This window comes from Aricia agestis, chromosome 15 (assembly GCF_905147365.1).
Source record: "Aricia agestis chromosome 15, ilAriAges1.1, whole genome shotgun sequence".
Taxonomy (NCBI): Eukaryota; Metazoa; Arthropoda; class Insecta; order Lepidoptera; family Lycaenidae; genus Aricia; species Aricia agestis.
In genome coordinates, this window is record NC_056420.1 from 6,590,929 (window position 1) to 6,605,946 (window position 15,018).

Sequence of the window (15,018 nt, forward strand, 5' to 3'; positions counted from 1 at the left end):
TTGTGATTGAATGTCATGAATGTGCCCATACAAATCACAAACAAATAACTCTTTCAGCGCTGCAATTTTTACTGTAAACTCTACAGGGGACACATACGAACCCTAAAGTAAACTTAGTTTTATAACAGCCTGTACATCCCACGACCTGAGATTAAATATATTAACAAGCATTATTACATGATTTTAATATCGTACAAGAAAGTATGGTACCGTAAATTGTAGAGGAAGTAAATGCCAGCTTCCATCATTGTGAAACTAGAAATTACGAGGGACTAGAGTGATAGTGGATATTAGTCCCCGACGCGTACAAATCTCTCCACTGGGAACAGCATCATTGGAAAATTCACTTATCAGGCGATACATTGTGAACAGGAGTCAAATTTTCATGCCTCGAATGTCGTTTTCGAAGCTGTCTGACTCGTATTTATACGTGGGAGAGCCATGCTTCGGCACAAATGGGCCGGCTCGACCGGAGAAATACCACGTTCTCACGGAAAACCGGCGTGAAACAGCGCTTTCGCTGTGTTTCGCCGAATAAGTGAGTTTACCGGAGGCTCAATCCCCTACCCTATTCCCTTCCCTTCCCATCCCTACCCTCCCCTATTACCCTATTCCCTCTTAAAAGGCCGGCAACGCACCTGCAGCTCTTCTGATGCTGCGAGTGTCCATGGGCGACGGAAGTTGCTTTCCATCAGGTGACCCGTTTGCTCGTTTGCCCCCTTATTTAATTTTAAAAAAATTATATGGGATTTGAAAAAAAACTACAGTATTTTTGTAGTCTGTCAACAACATTCGCAAATCTTTTTTTACTCTTAAACTGTTGCTGTAAAATTAGATACATAATTTCTAAATAAAAATTTAGGCGTAATAATTCTTTTTGTCTTTTTTATAAAATTGTATGTTTGTAACAAGATAATATTTGAGTGCACCTTTATAATATTAAGGTGCGCTTAAATTTCTTAAGCGCACCTTAGAACTATATTATAGTTTTAGCAGTATGGACAACTTGAATTCTTGAACAATCCTTAGCTATTATATATATTAAGGGTGGGTGCACCAGAGGCGTAGTTATAGTTAAGGTTAAGGTTATCGTCAAATATGGCGTCTTTATTTATTTATATTTGACACAACACGACAATTAGTCATTTGACATTTTGTTATGGTTAAAGTTAAAGTTATAGTTAATAGTAAGTTGGTGCAACCCAGGGTGGGTTGCACCAACTAGGTATGTATTGAATGAATAATAATATAAGATTTGGTCTTATATTATTATTCATTCAATCATTGATTAAACGAGCAGTTGACTTATTTGAACCGCTAATCGGCATCACGTAAACTCCAGGTTCAAAAGGAATTGAATAAATTTTTTATCTTTAATTAAAAAAATAAACCCTTCTTTCAGATTTCCCTCAAATTAAAAAAAAAAAACGTAAATCTGATGAAATTGGCTTTATTGGGCTACGTTAAAGTAATTGTAGGCCAGTGGTCTGCCAGCGCACCGCAAACCCAATTGCTAGGGAACCAATTCGAACCCGAGGATGAATCTGAAATTCGAGCAGGGCTATTTTACTCGACTGCACCAGAAGGAAGGTAATGTTTTTAAATATTGAAGACGTTAGAAGAAAAAGCAGGTAAGTAACGTTATTTTCATAAATGTAGGCTTTAGGGCCGGGAAAATGATTTGAAATAAAAAATGATGATTTTATGTATAGGTCCGGAAAATAACTCGATATTTATAAGGGAAAAAATGAATTATTGTCCTCATGTTTAAAATGTTAGTTATCTGGATCTTCCACTCATGTCTTTATTAGTTCTTTGTAGGGTTGTTGAGGAAGTGATTATGAGGAAGAGGAGGAGGAAGAGGAATTTTCACGCGCAAATTTAGATGATGCGGATGAGGAAAGGGGATATTTTTTGAGGAAGCGGATGAGGATGATAGGAAATTATAAATACTAGCGGATCCAACCCAAAAGTCTTTGTCCTGTCTGTACATAACTAGGTACATACATTACACAAAAATTTATTAAAAGGACATTTTCCAGTGGACCAAACTATGAATCTGAACCATTCTCAAAACACACACAATAAAGAATCATTAAAATCAGTCCAGCAATTAAGAAAGAGTTCAGTAACATACACAACACACGCACACAAAAAAAGATGAGTGAATTCTCTGGCTCTGGCGTGTGCGTTGCCATGATTGGGTAAGCGACGCGCATGCGCAGTGATATTCCTCATAAATTCCTCTTAAATTTTGAGGAAGCGATAGCGGAAGAGGATTTTCTAATTTTTATTTATGAGGATGCGGTAACGGTTGAGGAACCCAAAATATTGCGGAACTTCCTCATTATGAGGAATCGGAAGAGGAATCTTCAGCAACCCTAGTTCTTTGGTACGTTCCAGAGTATAATGGTGAAAATACATGCCTTATTTGACCTTGAGAAGTTCATTTATTTTTTATTTGAAAAGTAATGTTAAACAACAATCGGGTTTCAATCAGTTTTAAATCGGGTTTCAACAACAAACAAACAAACAAAAAACCTCTAATGTACATGTTTGATTTCACTTATCATTATAGTTTAAGGGTCAGTGCACAGCGAACCGAATCGAGACAATCAGCGACTTGGCGATACAAAAGCAAAAGTCGCTGTTGTCGTAGTTTACTTGGCGGTCCCCCGACATACCGTGACAACAATTATGGACTAAAATATTACTTTACACTTGGGAATTATTTAAACTTATAGTCAATAAATATTATTTCATTACTTTTTATAAATATTAATACTCTGATGTATCTTACTTACACATTTTAAATTTTCTGGATTATAATTTATAGTTTATAATAAGTAAATAATTTGGATATTGAAAAAGAGCAGCAGCTGTAGAAAATGAGCGGTGTGGTTAAAGGAAAAATCAGGTCAGGTTTGACATTTTATGAAATTCTAGATCCAACGAACGATGTTTTGATATAATATTTTATAACCGATATTAAAATTTTATGGTCAATCTAAAATATGATTTTGTGTTTTTATTCTTTTACGCATTATTTAGTATATATTTTAGTATTCAATTGATTTTAATAGTTTTAGATCAAATAACTTCTATGAATGCATAATATATTTTCGAAATAAAACTATTTACCATTATATCGCTTTAAATTTTAAACCCGAAAAATATATAATACAGTAAATTTTAAAAGCGTAAAACTCTAAAGTTGTAAACTAAAAACAGCTTTAATTTTTCTTCCTACTGTAAAATTTATTGCAATTGGTTTAAAACTGTTACAGCGAGTTAAAAGTTTTACTCTTTTTACAACCCCAAAAAGTTACATAAATGTACTTACACGAATTAAATTCAATGACCGATTTTTCAGTGTTTTTTTTTTCCTTTTCAGTGTTTGTCTTTTTATAGCCCCCTGAATGTCTATTGTGCCGCTGATATAAGTGTTATTTCTTTGACGTTTCTGACTATATATATTTTTTGTGTTTTTGTCTGTCCGTGGCATCGTACCATCCAAGTGGGTGGACTAATATCGATCTAGTTTTTTTGTACTACAGTATCTGTAAAAGTCTTGATTGGAGCAGTGGAATAATTAAAATAATGGCTTCAATATACTGTGGATATTTATTTAGAACTGGACAATAAATGATATAAAAATGCAATAAAATAAAAACCAGTTAAGCCATTGGACTCAGAAATAATAATGAAAAAAATCTGACAATAAACCAATGTCAAAATAATAGTTTTTTAAAAACAATTCTTACTCACCAGTGCGGCAACCTCTTTTACAGTATTTATATATATAAAAATGAATTTTCAATTGTGTTAGTAACGCTAAAACTCGAAAACGGCTGAACGGATTGGGCTAATTTTAGTCTTAAAATATTCGTAGAAGTCCAGCGAAGGTTTTAAAGTAACACAAAGTTCACCGGGACAGCTAGTTTTTAGAAAAAAATGGGCTAAACTTGTTGATAAGTATTTTAATCGGCTTAATCAGTGATTTAATTTAACAATGCAAAAACTTACAATTACAAATAGTACTTGAAATTCATAAACAATGGCAATCATTCAATTATGGCACGAAGTATGAAAATGGGAGAAAATTTCACAACACGCGTTCAAAAATAACAGGAAAATAAAACACAATGGCGGACCATTTCGGCATCCGTTGGTATCGACGTCCGGACACGAAAACCGCCGTTTTGTTACAAAAAGCAAAAGTGAATCCTACATCCATATCCATACTTCAATACTAATATTATAAATGCGAAAGTGTGTCTGTCTGTCTGTCTGTCTGTCCGTCTGTCTGTCTGTCTGTCTGTTACCTCTTCACGCGCGAACCGCTGAACCGATTTCGCTGAAATTTGGCATGGAGATACTTTGAGTCCCGAGAAAGGACATAGGATAGTTTTTATCCCGGAAAAATGTACGGTTCCCGCGCGATAAACGAGTTTTGGCGCAACGGAGTTACGGGCGTCATCTAGTGCGATATAAAACAACGACCTCTGTGGCTCAGTTGGTGGCGCGTTGGTAGCGCAAGCCGGGGGTCGCGGGTTCGAATCCCGCCGACGAAACGTGTATATTAAATATATGTATGAAATAATAAAAATCTTAAATATATGTATAATATGAAAGTATTAAATATATTTCCGTTGTCTGGTACCTGTAACACAAGTCCTACAGGTACTTAGCACGAGGCCAGACTGACGTGGTGTGAAGCGTATTATATAAAGTGTGTCTGTCCGTCTGTCTGTCTGTCTGTCTCTTACCTCTTCACGCCCCAACCACTGAACCGATTTAGCTGAAATTTGGCATGGAGATAATTTGGGTCCCGGGATAATTTTTATCCCAAAAAAATGTACGGTTCCCGCGCGATAAAGGAATTTTGGCGCAACTTAGTTGCGAGTGTCATCTAGTTCAGTATAATAACGTTATTTACGATAAATTAATAATCAATAAGTTATTGTCAAAATATTATGTTTATACCATATAGTTAATATACCTCTAGGTATATTAACTGTATGGTTGATACTAACTTAAAACAAAATGGCGCTAGAACTAAAAAGTATTATGGCGTCTGTCTTATAAGACAAGCAATTTTAACGAGCAATGCACATTGCACAATACGCCAATATCGCTACGGAGAAGGAACATAATATTTTAGTACGCTATACACAAATCTCATTTGGTCAAGACAAACCTTGCGTATAAATGTAGCTAAAAAAGGCTGCGTTTCCTGAAGGTAAACATAATTTTTTACGTATACTTTAGTAAGAAAGTTTTGTTATTTAACTAACCTAATAAAGCAAGTATTTTCCTAACTAAATATTAACCTACCCACATACTAACAACCTCACTCTTATCGAATTATCCATCAATTAGAGGAGTACGCACAGTTCGCCGGCATAAATAAATTATAAGCAGGCCTGTGTAGTGTAGTATTGCCACAATATAAATGAATACAGTAGCGCAACTCAGCCGTATTGAAACCAAGTTCGTGCAAGAGACAAGTTTTACGCGCTTGACGAGATACTTCATAAGTTCATACAAATTGTTCTGAGCCCCTAGACCAGTGTTCCGCAAACTTTTTGTGTTCAAGGTACAACTGGAAAAATGAAAATTTTTGGAGGTACTTACACCACAAATTAATCAGCATGTACGGGGGTGCTCTGTTCCCTATTCTTATTCCTTTCATCGATCATCCTGAGAAGTTGCGTTTTTTTAGTTCTTACTAACTAGGAATATGTAGGTAAAATGTAATTTTTTTGTGGCACAGCACACCTGTGCCGCGGCAAACTTTTTGCGGAACACTGAACTTGACAACACGTTTTCTTTATTTCTATAATATCTTTATGAAATCTCCGATCTAAAATATTGTATTGAATTGACTTTATGCGTTCGATAATAATAGGATTCGAAAATCATGTCATCAATTTCATATTATATGTGCGATTTTATAAAAAAACTATAAATAAAATGTGTCGGCTAGATGCTGTACTCTGTAAATAAAAATATTATTATTTTGTATTATGGGCCCCAATTCGTGTGGTCTAATAATATGATGGTTTACTGTATGATTTATATTTATTTATATTTTTAATCTTATAGTATACTAGATGACGCCCGCATCTCCGTTTCGCCAAAATTCTGGCGTCGGCGGTATATTTTTCCGGGATAAGAAGTATCCTATGTCCTTTCCCGGGACTCAAGGTATTTCCATGCCAAATTTCAGCAAAATCGCTCCAGCGGTTTGGGCGTGAAAAGGTAACAGACAGACAGACAGATAGACAGACAGACACACTTTCGCATTTATAATATTATAGTATATAGTATAGTATATAGTATATAGTATAAGTATATAGTACGAGGGCTGCTATTTATGTATCCGGAATTAAAAAAAGAAACAAACATATTATATCATTTAATATGGTTTTATTGCTTTTCAAAATATTCGCCGCGATGATCGACACACTTTTGCATATGCTGGAACCAATTTTCATAGCACTTTTTCCATTCTGATTGAGGTATCTCCAAAACGTGCATTTTGAACGCATCAACAGCCTCTTCGCGGCTCGAAAAACGTTGACCACGTAATTTGTTCTTCGCGTATGGAAATAAAAAGAAATCGTTAGGTGCCAAATCAGGGCTGTACGGCGGATGACCAGTCAATTCGATCTTTTGACCCTCCAAAAACTGAGTTGTTTCAGCTGAGGTGTGACAGCTAGCATTGTCGTGATGTAATATGATTCTGCGTTGTCGGTTGTCCTTTCTTATTTCTTCAAAGACTTCTGGTAAACAAATGGTCGTATACCATTCAGAATTAACCGTTTTACGATTCTCTAATGGCACTGTAGCCACATGTCCATTAATTCCAAAAAAACAGGCGACCATTTGCTTCAAAGTACTTTTTGCACGAGTAACTTTTGTTGGTTTCGGCTCATCTTGGAACACCCACACCGTTGACTGTTGTTTAGTTTCGGGGTCATATGTATAGATCCAAGATTCATCACCTGTGTAGATATTATAAACGGCTTTTGACGTACCACGGTTGTATTTTTTTATCATTTTTTTGCACCAATCGACACGAGCCCGTTTTTGATCGATTGTCAAGTTGTGCGGAATCCAACGCGAACATATTTTTTTACAGCCAAATGTTCGTGTAATATCTTATGTATGCTCGTCATACTTATGCCTAAGGACGCCTCTATCTCGCGATATGTAACATGACGATCACGCATTATTAGTTCCCGCACAGCATCTATATTTTGTGGGACAACAGCTGTTTTTGGGCGACCTTCTTTATTTTCATCCGTGAGCATAGACCGCCCACGATTAAACTCACTGTACCAGTGATAAACAGTGGTTTTTGATGGTGCTTCATCTCCAAAAGTTGCGGTGAGTTGAATAAAGCACTGTTGTTGATTTAGCCCACGCCGAAAATCATAGTAAATCATTGCACGAAAATGTTCACGCGTTAAATCCATGGCAAATGAAGACACGCAATTTTCAAAATGACGCCACAATGGAAAAATAATTGACAGTCACATGAAACAAAATGTATTCTTCAACCAAAGAGTTCTATTTTCAAATGTTGTAATTACTTTTTAAATATTGTTCTTGTAAGTGGCCAGTTCCGGATACATAAATAGCAGCCCTCGTATACAGTGTGTAACAAAAATAAGTGATAATACTTGAGGGTGTGTACGTGTTCCTTGTAGAGAGTTGACTGTGAAAGTAGCAGTGCTGAAAGACGAAATTTTTTTTTCACTTTTGTATGGGTAAGGCTTGACCGACCGAGCTTCACGAGTTTCCCCATACAAAAGTGAAAAAAAATGTTGGTCTTTCAGCGCTGCTACTTTCACAGAAAACTGTCTACAAGGAACACGTACACACCCTAAAATATTATCACTTATTTTTGTTACACCCTGTATAGTATGGAAGTATGGACTTAACAAATATACACTTCCTGCAAAACTGCTTGCGCAGTTTGACTATACAGTATATTGTGGTATTAATATTGATATAGATAATGTTATTACTGAACTTCTGTGTCGCTTAGTATTATGATTTATAGAGGTTATTCACTACATGTTTTGCCAGGTTTCACTACGTGGATGATAATTCATAGTCCATACTAATATTATAAATACGAAAGTGTCTGTCTGCCTGTTACAACAGTTGCGTCAAAATTCGTTTATCACGCGGGAACCGTACATTTTCCGGGATAAAAAAGTATCCTATTTCCCTTCCCAGGACTCAAAGTATCTCTATATCAAATCGCAGCAAAATCGGTTCAGCTGTTTGGGCGTGAAGAGTGACAGACAGACATAGTTTCATATTTATAAAATCAGTTATGTGGATAACATGCTTATATACGCTTATAATTTATAGCAATCAGATGAATCGCTTAGCATCAAAATTAACAAACATTGACATTATTAAATTCGGTTAATTAAATATTAAAATAATGAAATTGGGTCAGTCAAAAATAGCTTTTGACGGGGACAGAATAGCGTGTGTTCTATATTTAGGTAAAAGGTATACTTTCTTTTCACAATATACCTTTTATGCTGGCTGCATACACACATTTTCTTTATTCGCTTTCCGAATTCGTTTTCCGTGAGACTTGCACAAACGTTGGTTTTTTTTTTCATTTGACACGTAGGTACGTGCGGAATTCGCTCTGTTTGGAAATAAGCTAACAAAAAAGTGTGCGCCAGTTAATGTATTTTCTACTGATTATAATATGCATTTGGATTTCCGAACACGGAATATGGATTTGGAAATCGTATATACGTGCGAATTCTTTACCAGCTTTTTATATTGCTTATAAACAAACACTATATTATCTGCGGCAATTAGAGACGAAAATTAATTACTTAACTGTAATTAAATGAGGATTTTGACATAAGCCCCATACATTATTTGTCAAACTCTTCATTAAATTGAAATTAATTCATCATTGAATGTGTTTGAGTGCGTTTGAGTTTGAATGTAAACAAATAAATTGAACATCTACCAAATCGTTATTGTATTTCGGTACTGTGCGATTTACGTTTTTAAGTTGGTTTAGTGTTTATATTCAAATGAAAATTTCACTAAATACGACAAACTTTATCTTTATACGAATATTATGCTCAAACAGAGTTTAGTATTTTCTCAACTGGTACTGCAGTTAAATTCAATTTATTGTTAGTGCTCAAATAGAATACAGCCTAGCTTTAGTAAATTCAATTAAGGACTCCAGATTTTGGAGAAAATGCTTGAAACTATTAAATGCAAATACAGTGTATAAAACTGCCAAATCCAATACCAATATGAAATTTAGATGACCACAGCTATCTAGAGCTGCGAACAGCTTAAGCCTTGTTTACACTATGATCTTCTGTGCCAGTGTATATTTAATGAGTTTCGAAAATTTACAATAAAAAAACATGAAGTATAAAAAATTTACGCATGATGTCCATTCACATTATAATAATATGACATGAATGGACATCATGCGTAAAACCTAATGTACATTCCGGAGCTTTAAAGTATAAGCCCGGGCGCGCACTAGCGGGCAAACCGCAGCGGCCAGGTCGCGACGGCCATCGAAATAATCACCTTAGTATGAAACCGCCATAGACCACGCGCACCTGGCCGCAACGCGACCAGCGGCCACACCATACTTTCGATGGCCGCCGCGACCTGGCCGCTGCGGCCTGGCCGCTAGTGCGCGCCCGGGCTATAACATCAATTTACATCCTTTGTCCAGCGGCTTGGACGTGAAGAATTAACAGAACTGTCTGTAAATTCTTCACGCATACAGAAATAAAATAAGTATCATGCAATTTTTATGGATAGTCACAATTTATCGTCTGATAACGTATATTTAAGTAAGTATACATATTATTTTAAACAGTTTTTTACCTTTTTTAACCCAGTATCATGAGTCTAGACTCTGAATTATACAGGTATCCATTACATAGTATAGTAATAGCCTAGTCTAAACTAAGCTGAAGTTATAATATTATAATAGTATCGGCATTAGAATAAAAATACAACTTGCAGATTTTGCTTGGTGGATGCCTATAAATAGTAACTGGTAATTTTAATGAATTGTCACATTTTATCACCTGAAATTTTAACAGTTTTTACAAGAAAATGAATATGAAAATAAAAAATTTTTATTTTTCTAAATCGGTTAAAAATTAACACTTTTAGAACGTCTACATGAGGCCTATCACCGGTTCGGGAACTAATCCGCCGTGAAGAACCGGCGTAAGAAACTGGCACACACTCACTCGCACCTTTTACCAAAACGATGGGAAAATTATTGTCATTTAAAAAAAACTACAAAATCACTATAATAGGTACTTTAAATATAAAAATAAATGTGAAAATGTTTAAATGGTGTCTAGATTTTATACAGCCTTCAATAAATTGAATAAACACTGTATGTTTTCCAAATAAATAAAAATAATAAAATATAAATAAAATAAATATTACATAGACTACTACTGGCCAAAGACTAGCCTAGTCTAAACTAAGCTGAAGTTACATAACGGTATCGGCAATCGATGCCCCTGGCGTGCCTCAGTCTCGACGTTACTAGCTTCATCGCTTCGGTGGAAGAACCGAATAATTAATCGGTCAAATGGCCTTCGCCCATTTTAGAAATTAGACCTTTTTATCTTTAGTTATTTCCCTTGCAATATAACTAGTATATCATGAGAATTCTCGCAAATTAAGCCTTTAAAAAACCGCTTCCTCATAAGTGACGAATAGGCCAATCCACCAATTAACTTGACAGATGAAGGGCCTATTTCACCACTTCCTGATAAGGCTATCCACCAATTAACTTTGCAGATCAAGTATGGAAAATCTGTCAAAAAAATTGGGAATAGCCTATTAGGCACTTTATCAGAAAGTGGTGAAACAGGCCCTAAGTATGAAGTTACGAATCAAAAAAGTTACGAATAGCCTATTCGGCACTTTATCAGATTCATTTTCTAACTAGTTTAGGTTTAGGTGTGAACAGGTAACAGACAGACGCATATGAATAAGGATAGATAGTATGGGTACATTAAAATAAAATGCACCTTAGTTATTAATTACCTAGTGTTTTAATGTTGAGATTCTATTTCATAAATTAATTTAGTAAAATCGACATAAAATAAATGATAAGAGTATTAAGAGGATACACCAGGGGCTAGAGAAATGAAAAAAAAGTACGTGTAATATATATACTCGTAGCTGTCTCCCTTACCTCAAGCCTATACCGCAGAACGCGATAGAGACAACTGCAGAAAATCCAGAAAATCAACGATTCGTTGTCCCCTGATTCCTTCTCCAAAACTTAACCGATTTAAGTAGTTTTTTCATTAAAGATTAAAAAAAGGATTGAGCTGTGTTCCTATGTTTTGCTTTTTTTTGTATAATCTAGCCAAATCTGTTTTCTGGACGTTTGAACACAGCGGAAAATCTAGCCATTTTCTTGGGTTTTTGAACGTTTATATCTTATTTAATAATTAAATTATGAAAAAAAAGAAAACATAGGGACATTGTATTAGTGGCCGTAGATATTCAGGAAAAAAATTATAACTCTACTAGCATTATCCAGGGAGGAAACAGGGGACAACGTTTGTATGGAAAAAAGGGCGGTGTGGACTCCTCTTAAAAAAAAACGTATTTATCTAAAATTAAATTGAAATAGGTACATTTTGTTTATAATAAAATAATAATATATTAAAGGAAAATAAATCCGTTATTACAAATCTATTTCTCATTAAGTTTGCCAGGACATTTATAATATTACTGTCTATTTAAAACGGCTTAAAAATCACAGGTCACCCGGTTCTTAAGAATGGAAATCTTATAATCTCCTTTACGTAATATTAAGAACACTACATGTGTTGCCAGAAGCCATACGAGTATAAGAAAAATAAGTTTTCTGTGTACAGAAAATAATAGATATTTTCAGTCAACGCGGATCGGAATTATTTTTAACAAAATATTAAAACCGTCTTCCAAGGTAAAAACAATAGTAACATTCTTATAATATTAACTAAAAAAAATAAGAAACCTAATATAACAAAACAAAAATTTTGAAAATCGGTTCACAAACGGTGGAGTAATCGTTGAACATACAAAAAAAATATCCACAGCCGAACATATTATAACCTCCTCCTTTTTGGAAGTCGGTTAAAAATAATACTTCCCCTAAAAGGTAAGGCGTGAGGGTGTAATTTAGCTTTAAACGAGACATAAAATAGGTCTGAATGCTCACTTTTCGTAATAGTTTTAGCGTTAAAACTTTTTGAATTTTTCACTTACTTACAGCTTCACTTTTTCAGCTTCTAGTGGCTATTCGTTCTTAAGACACCCAACACTTTTCATTTTAGTAAAAAACTTTTTAAGCTGGGGTGTTTTGGTTTTCAAGATTTATCGGTTGCCATTTGATTTTATAATGTTTATAAATTTTCTTACAGTACCGCAAGTGTACTTAACGTGCAGAAAAAACTATATATTTAAGGGTCAACTCAGACCGCAAGGCGACTAGTAGATGCATTTCTTAATTTTTACGGACTTAACAGCAAGACGTCTTGAAAGCAATTGAACATGTCAAATCCATACACATTTAGAAATGATTGATCTACGCATCGCGTTGCGGTCTGAATTGATCCTCATTGTAATATTATACCGACCGATCAAAATGTCATATTAGTGTATAAGACATCAAAAATTTACATTCTCCCCTGAAAATAATATTCTAATTAATATTAATTACCTGAACATGATTCCGTGGTCCTGAGCAGGCCTAAAACAAATTTCAATGCACATTTTACATAATACATGTTACCGTCATATATTTTAGGAACTATATTTTAATAGCATGCGCATTCATTTATGGAAGTGTAAATATTTTCTATGGTTACCGTTAAGATTTTTTAAGATGGGCAATTTTTATTTGGGTAAAGAAATATATAATATTTTGATTTCAAAACTAATGTTAGTATTTTACCCATAGCTACCCCAATTAATTACTACAAAAGTACTATTTAACTTAATAAACTTTGGAGATAACTTCCAAAATATATCTCAGCAATTTTCTGACACGTGCTATTCAAGTGATGGTGTGTTGAAATATAAAAATATCACGGACCATGAAGCAGTGAGAAGCAAAGTGTGCAAACTGCAGTGTAGTGAGTACGTGAGTACTTTGATAGACTTCAGTTAGCTATCTATCTTCTCTTATATATAAAAATGGATTTCCAAATGTGTTAGTCGCGCTAAAACTCGGAAACGGCTGGATGGATTGGGCTGATTTTAGTCTTAAAATATTCGTAGAAGTCCAGGGAAGGTTTTGAAGTGACACGAAGTTCACCGGGATAGCTAGTATATTATAATATTACTAGCGACCCGCCCCGGCGTCGCACGGGTATAAAATATATAGCCATTGAAAAAATGATTAAAATCATAGATAGCCTATGATCCTTCACGTGGTCTTCTTATCTGTGCCAAATAACATAAAAATTACTCTAGTAGTTCGCGAAATAAGCCCATTCTAATAATTACCCCCGTTTTTTCCACATTCTCCTATTAGTCTTAGCGTGATAAAATATAGCCTATAGCCTTTCTCGATAAATGGGCTATCTAACATTGAAAAAATCATCAAAACCCGTTACGTAGTTTTAAAGATTAAAGGGAACAAAGGGACATGAGGGAAAAAGCGACTGTTTTATAATATGTATAGATGTTTAGAATTGTATGTATAATAATATGTTTAGAGTTCACTGTGATAACAGCACTGCTGAAATAGTTACTTTCGACTTCTATGTTTCTATGAGAAATGATCCAATGTATTTAAATTACCCATACAAGAACTTAAAAAGTAATCAGGCCATTTAGCCGAAACTTTTTCGTTTTCGCTTCGTTATAGAATCGCCGATCAAAATGTATGGAATTGACAGACGAGTCGTACATCAACGTCATATAAACGAACGCTTATGTCAATTCCATACATTTTCCTCGGCGACTCTATAACGAAGCGAAAACGAAAAGATTTTGGCACACCCCCCAGCTCTGCTCTGCTCTGCAATCAACTATAATTAAGGGACACAATACTTATTCTATAGTATTATCACTTTGTTTTGTTACACTCTGTAGAATGTTATTGTCACAATAAAAAACTACGGAACCCTAAAAAAATCGTCACTTACTTTTATGTGTAGTAAAAGAAGAAAAAACTTTAAAATGGGGGAAATATATTCGAACATAATTATTTAAATTCAAACAGCAAACACAGTAATATGTTGCGGTATTATTTTTTTTTCAACTATTTTGACTGATTGTTCGTTTAAAAACTCGACGTGATACGCATAATTACTGTAAATGCAACAATTTAAAAAAGTCAATTTTAAACTAAAATAAATCTCTGTATTGTAAAATTGTGATCCTCCATTGCATGTGTCAAAAATATTCTTCTGTTTTATATATTTTACAACTGAAATAATGGAATTTTTTTAATTGACCACAAATAAAATGGATAACAGGTTTATGTTTTTGTTCAATTATTGGTTTATTCGACTATGTCTAAATAAATAGGTAAAATACAGAATACGCTAAATTAAGGCACAAACTTTCATATTATAAAATGTCAAAACTTTTAAAGAATCCTATGCCTCGTTACTTAATTATAGTATAGAATTATTATGGTTACACAAAAAGGTCATGAAACATAAAGATTACGAACACTCACTTAAATATAAACTCTACAATGCACATCCTGCGAGTCTCATCATACGGCTACCAAACCTGGAGTCTCACAAAAAACTAACAGAACAGAACTAAGCTAGAAAATTGCCAAGGATCCATAGAAAGGAGCATGCTAAGCATTAAACTATTAAATAAAATAGGATACTCTACGATATGAGACAAAACAAAGGTAAAAAAACCGGCCAAGTGCGAGTCGGACTCGCGCACCGAGGGTTCCGACAGCTTAAAGGTATTATAGACCTGAGTATTTGGTATGAA

General features: G+C 34.5%; 1 protein-coding gene across 1 annotated transcript in view; it reads right to left on the bottom strand.

Annotated features, from left to right (window-relative positions):
- Positions 1-15,018, bottom strand: part of LOC121734110 (small conductance calcium-activated potassium channel protein) — a 299,498-nt gene that overhangs the window by 123,163 nt on the left and 161,317 nt on the right. Inside the window, exon 4 of the mRNA XM_042124526.1 lies at positions 12,773-12,802. Coding sequence (XP_041980460.1) covers positions 12,773-12,802 — 30 coding nt within the window. The remainder of the gene's footprint in view (positions 1-12,772; positions 12,803-15,018) is intronic.